The sequence below is a fragment of the Salvelinus fontinalis genome, unplaced genomic scaffold (genome assembly GCF_029448725.1).
Source record: "Salvelinus fontinalis isolate EN_2023a unplaced genomic scaffold, ASM2944872v1 scaffold_0065, whole genome shotgun sequence".
Taxonomy (NCBI): Eukaryota; Metazoa; Chordata; class Actinopteri; order Salmoniformes; family Salmonidae; genus Salvelinus; species Salvelinus fontinalis.
This window is the reverse complement of record NW_026600274.1, coordinates 572,087-578,222: the sequence shown is the minus strand read 5'-3', so window position 1 is coordinate 578,222 and position 6,136 is coordinate 572,087. Positions and strand designations below refer to the sequence as shown.

The 6,136-nt window shown below is 47.3% G+C and overlaps 1 protein-coding gene across 2 annotated transcripts in view; it reads right to left on the bottom strand.

The window, feature by feature from the left end:
* Positions 1-409: 409 nt before the first annotated feature.
* Positions 410-6,136, bottom strand: part of LOC129842765 (RNA exonuclease 5-like) — a 28,981-nt gene continuing 23,254 nt past the window's right edge. For both annotated transcript variants that reach the window (XM_055911404.1, XM_055911405.1), the window contains exon 18: positions 410-2,852. In XM_055911404.1, the coding sequence (XP_055767379.1) occupies positions 2,762-2,852 (91 nt within the window). In that variant the 3' untranslated portion in view covers positions 410-2,761. The remainder of the gene's footprint in view (positions 2,853-6,136) is intronic.

Sequence of the window (6,136 nt, the reverse complement as noted above, 5' to 3'; positions counted from 1 at the left end):
ACCCACTCGTTCTCACTCTCTGTGTTCTCATCTTCACCCGACCCACCATTAGTTTTAAACAGAACATCGGTTTCCCCCATCTTCCTTCAGTGGAAGCCTTCAAAATAAGACTAGAATGAGTTATGCATTCTACTCTGCGACAAAATTAGTTATGCATTCTACTCTGTGACAGAATGAGTTATGCATTCTACTCTGTGACAGAATGAGTTGTGCATTCTACTCTGTGACAGAATGAGTTATGCATTCTACTCTGTGACAGAATGAGTTATGCATTCTACTCTGTGACAGAATGAGTTGTGCATTCTACTCTGTGACAGAATGAGTTATGCATTCTACTCTGTGACAGAGTGAGTTATAAATGCACTAGCAGACAGTAGAAGCTAGCTCTCTATTGAATGACCGAACCATGTTAACAACAATCACCGGTTTATTAGGTGGACATGATAAAGACAACACAAGGCATCATGTGATTCAGATCAGAAGCAGCAATACAGGTCAAACACAGTGAGTTTACGTCCAAAATGACAAACTAACAATCCCTGTAGAGGGTTTTGCCAGGACCCATGGCGTGCCCATAGTGCACACTACATAAGGAATAGGGTGCCCATAGTGGACACTACATAGGGAATAGGGTGCACACTACATAGGGAATAGGCTGCACACTACATAGGGAATAGGGTGCCCATAGTGCACACTACATAGGGAATAGGGTGCCCATATTGCACAGGGTGCCCATAGTGCACACTACAGTGGGGCAAAAAAGTATTTAGTCAGCCACCAATTGTGCAAGTTCTCCCACTTAAAAAGATGAGAGAGGCCTGTAATTTTCGTCATAGGTACACTTCAACTATGACAGACACAATGAGAAAAAAAAATCCAGAAAATCACATTGTAGGATTTTTAATGAATTTATTTGCAAATTATGGTGGAAAATAAGTATTTGGTCAATAACAAAAGTTTATCTCAATACTTTGTTATATACCCTTTGTTGGCAATGACAGAGGTCAAACGTTTTCTGTAAGTCTTCACAAGGTTTTCACACACTGTTGCTGGTATTTTGGCCCATTCCTCCATGCAGATATCCTCTAGAGCAGTCATGTTTTGGGGCTGTTGCTGGGCAACACGGACTTTCAACTCCCTCCAAAGATTTTCTATGGGGTTGAGATCTGGAGACTGGCTAGGCCACTCCAGGACCTTGAAATGCTTCTTACGAAGCCACTCCTTCGTTACCCGGGCGGTGTGTTTGGGATCATTGTCATGCTGAAAGACCCAGCCACGTTTCATCTTCAATGCCCTTGCTGACGGAAGGAGGTTTTCACTCAAAATCTTACGATACATGGCCCCATTCATTCTTTCCTTTACACGGATCAGTCGTCCTGGTCCCTTTGCAGAAAAACAGCCCCAAAGCATGATGTTTCCACCCCCATGCTTCACAGTAGGTATGGTGTTCTTTGGATGCAACTCAGCATTCTTTGTCCTCCAAACATGACGAGTTGAGTTTTTACCGAAAAGTTATATTTTGGTTTCATCTGACCATATGACATTCTCCCAATCTTCTTCTGGATCATCCAAATGCTCTATAGCAAACTTCAGACGGGCCTGGACACGTCTGGCACTGCAGAATTTGAGTCCCTGGTGGCGTAGTGTGTTACTGATGGTAGGCTTTGTTACTTTGGTCCCAGCTCTCTGCAGGTCATTCACTAGGTCCCCCCGTGTGGTTCTGGGATTTTTGCTCACCGTTCTTGTGATAATTTTGACCCCACGGGGTGAGATCTTGCGTGGAGCCCCAGATCGAGGGAGATTATCAGTGGTCTTATATGTCTTCCATTTCCTAATAATTGCTCCCACAGTTGATTTCTTCAAACCAAGCTGCTTACCTATTGCAGATTCAGTCTTCCCAGCCTGGTGCAGGTCTACAATTTTGTTTCTGGTGTCCTTTGACAGCTCTTTGGTCTTGGCCATAGTGGAGTTTGGAGTGTGACTGTTTGAGGTTGTGGACAGGTGTCTTTTATACTGATAACAAGTTTAAACAGGTGCCATTAATACAGGTAACGAGTGGAGAACAGAGGAGCCTCTTAAAGAAGAAGTTACAGGTCTGTGAGAGCCAGAAATCTTGCTTGTTTGTAGGTGACCAAATACTTATTTTCCACCATAATTTGCAAATAAATTCATAAAAAATCCTCCAATGTGATTTTCTGGATTTTTTTCTCTCATTGTGTCTGTCATAGTTGAAGTGTACCTATGATGAAAATTACAGGCCTCTCTCATCTTTTTAAGTGGGAGAACTTGCACAATTGGTGGCTGACTAAATACTTTTTTGCCCCACTGTACATAGGGAATAGGGTGCACATAGTGCACACTACATAGGGAATAGGGTGTCCATAGTGCACACTACATAGGGAATAGGGTGTCATTTCAGACACATCCTGTGTTTTACCTTCAATTCGTTGCCTGGGTACAAAACCCTGTCCAGCCTGTACTGAATGAAACATATCGAACACTCGTAAGTAGACTCATCTCTTTATTTAAAAATAACGTAATACTCTCGTAGCCTATAGCTGTCTTTGTTAGTCAAGTTGCAGCAGTCCTGGGCTACAGCACACAAAGATGGTAAAACATGGTATCGCAGGCCAAGTGTTGCCAAAATCTGTTAACTTTCCCAAAATGTCCCGTTTGGAAGATTCACAAAATCAGGAGGGAATCCAGAATCCTCCAACCAGGATTTCTGGGAATCTTGGGAAGGTACTGGATTTTTGCAACCCTATGCAGGTAGCATCAGGTTGTGGGCATGGTCACGGAGTGCTGCTGACCCCTGTTTGACCTCCAGGAAACACAGACCATCGCCATGGGAACTGAAAAAGCAAACCGACAGCATATTAGAATCCACCCCTCTCTATATAGAAAACAACAGCCCCCTGAGTTCCCTCTCTCTATAGGAAACAACAGCCCCCTGAGTTCCCTCTCTCTATAGGAAACAACAGCCCCCTGAGTTCCCTCTCTCTCTATAGAAAACAGCAGCCCCCTGAGTTCCCTCTCTCTATAGGAAACAACAGCCCCCTGAGTTCCCTCTCTCTATAGGAAACAACAGCCCCCTGAGTTCCCTCTCTATATAGAAAACAACAGCCCCCTGAGTTCCCTCTCTCTATAGAAAACAGCAGCCCCCTGAGTTCCCTCTATCTATAGGAAACAGCCTCCTGAGTTCCCTCTCTATAGGAAACAACAGCCCCCTGAGTTCCCTCTCTCTATAGAAAACAACAGCCCCCTGAGTTCCTCTCTCTATAGGAAACAACAGCCCCCTGAGTTCCCTCTCTCTATAGGAAACAACAGCCCCCTTAGTTCCCTCTCTCTATAGGAAACAACAGCCCCCTGAGTTCCCTCTATCTATAGGAAACAGCAGCCCCCTGAGTTCCCTCTCTCTATAGGAAACAACAGCCCCCTGAATTCCCTCTCTCTATAGAAAACAACAGCCCCCTGAGTTCCTCTCTCTATAGGAAACAGCCCCCTCAGTTCCCTCTCTCTATAGGAAACAACAGCCCCCTGAGTTCCCTCTCTCTATAGGAAACAACAGCCCCCTGAGTTCCCTCTATCTATAGGAAACAACAGCCCCCTGAGTTCCCTCTATCTATAGGAAACAACAGCCCCCTGAGTTCCTCTCTCTATAGGAAACAGCCCCCCGAGTTCCCTCTCTCTATAGGAAACAACAGCCCCCTGAGTTCCCTCTCTCTATAGAAAACAACAGCCCCCTGAGTTCCTCTCTCTATAGGAAACAGCCCCCTGAGTTCCCTCTCTCTATAGGAAACAACAGCCCCCTGAGTTCCCTCTCTCTATAGGAAACAACAGCCCCCTGAGTTCCCTCTCTCTATAGGAAACAGCCCCCTTAGTTCCCTCTCTCTATAGGAAACAACAGCCCCCTGAGTTCCCTCTCTCTATAGGAAACAACAGCCCCCTGAGTTCCCTCTCTCTATAGAAAACAACAGCCCCCTGAGTTCCTCTCTCTATAGGAAACAGCCCCCTGAGTTCCCTCTCTCTATAGGAAACAGCCCCCTGAGTTCCCTCTCTCTATAGAAAACAACAGCCCCCTGAGTTCCCTCTCTTTATAGGAAACAGCCCCCTGAGTTCCCTCTCTCTATAGGAAACAACAGCCCCCTGAGTTCCCTCTCTCTATAGAAAACAACATCCCCCTGAGTTCCCTCTCTCTATAGAAAACAACAGCCCCCTGAGTTCCCTCTCTATATAGGAAACAACAGCCCCCTGAGTTCCCTCTCTCTATAGGAAACAGCAGCCCCCTGAGTTCCCTCTCTCTATAGGAAACAGCAGCCCCCTGAGTTCCCTCTCTCTATAGGAAACAGCAGCCCCCTGAGTTCCCTCTCTCTATAGGAAACAGCAGCCCCCTGAGTTCCCTCTCTCTATAGGAAACAGCCCCCTGAGTTCCCTCTCTCTATAGGAAACAGCCCCCTGAGTTCCCTCTCTATAGAAAACAACATCCCCCTGAGTTCCCTCTCTCTATAGAAAACAACAGCCCCCTGAGTTCCCTCTCTCTATAGGAAACAACAGCCCCCTGAGTTCCCTCTCTCTATAGGAAACAACAGCCCCCTGAGTTCCCTCTCTCTATAGGAAACAACAGCCCCCTGAGTTCCCTCTCTCTATAGGAAACAACAGCCCCCTGAGTTCCCTCTCTCTATAGAAACAGCCCCCTGAGTTCCCTCTCTCTATAGAAACAGCCCCCTGAGTTCCCTCTCTCTATAGGAAACAACAGCCCCCTGAGTTCCCTCTCTCTATAGGAAACAACAGCCCCCTGAGTTCCCTCTCTCTATAGGAAACAGCCCCCTGAGTTCCCTCTCTCTATAGGAAACAGCCTCCTGAGTTCCTCTCTCTATAGGAAACAGCCCCCTGAGTTCCCTCTCTCTATAGGAAACAGCCCCCTGAGTTCCTCTCTCTATAGGAAACAGCCCCCTGAGTTCCTCTCTATATAGGAAACAGCCTCCTGAGTTCCCTCTCTATAGGAAACAGCCTCCTGAGTTCCCTCTCTCTATAGGAAACAGCCCCCTGAGTTCCTCTCTCTATAGGAAACAGCCCCCTGAGTTCCTCTCTCTATAGGAAACAGCCCCCTGAGTTCCCTCTCTATAGGAAACAGCAGCCCCCTGAGTTCCCTCTCTCTATAGGAAACAGCCCCCTGAGTTCCCTCTCTCTATAGGAAACAACAGCTCCCTGAGTTCCCTCTCTCTATAGGAAACAGCCCCCTGAGTTCCCTCTCTCTATAGGAAACAACAGCTCCCTGAGTTCCCTCTCTCTATAGGAAACAGCCCCCTGAGTTCCCTCTCTCTATAGGAAACAGCCCCCTGAGTTCCTCTCTCTATAGGAAACAGCCCCCTGAGTTCCTCTCTCTATAGGAAACAGCCCCCTGAGTTCCCTCTCTCTATAGGAAACAACAGCTCCCTGAGTTCCCTCTCTCTATAGGAAACAGCCTCCTGAGTTCCTCTCTCTATAGGAAACAGCCCCCTGAGTTCCCTCTCTCTATAGGAAACAGCCCCCTGAGTTCCTCTCTCTATAGGAAACAGCCCCCTGAGTTCCTCTCTATATAGGAAACAGCCTCCTGAGTTCCCTCTCTATAGGAAACAGCCTCCTGAGTTCCCTCTCTCTATAGGAAACAGCCCCCTGAGTTCCTCTCTCTATAGGAAACAGCCCCCTGAGTTCCTCTCTCTATAGGAAACAGCCCCCTGAGTTCCCTCTCTATAGGAAACAGCAGCCCCCTGAGTTCCCTCTCTCTATAGGAAACAGCCCCCTGAGTTCCCTCTCTCTATAGGAAACAACAGCTCCCTGAGTTCCCTCTCTCTATAGGAAACAGCCCCCTGAGTTCCCTCTCTCTATAGGAAACAACAGCTCCCTGAGTTCCCTCTCTCTATAGGAAACAGCCCCCTGAGTTCCCTCTCTCTATAGGAAACAGCCCCCTGAGTTCCCTCTCTCTATAGGAAACAGCCCCCTGAGTTCCTCTCTCTATAGGAAACAGCCCCCTGAGTTCCTCTCTCTATAGGAAACAGCCCCCTGAGTTCCCTCTCTCTATAGGAAACAGCCCCCTGAGTTCCCTCTCTCTATAGGAAACAGCCCCCTGAGTTCCCTCTCTCTATAGGAAACAGCC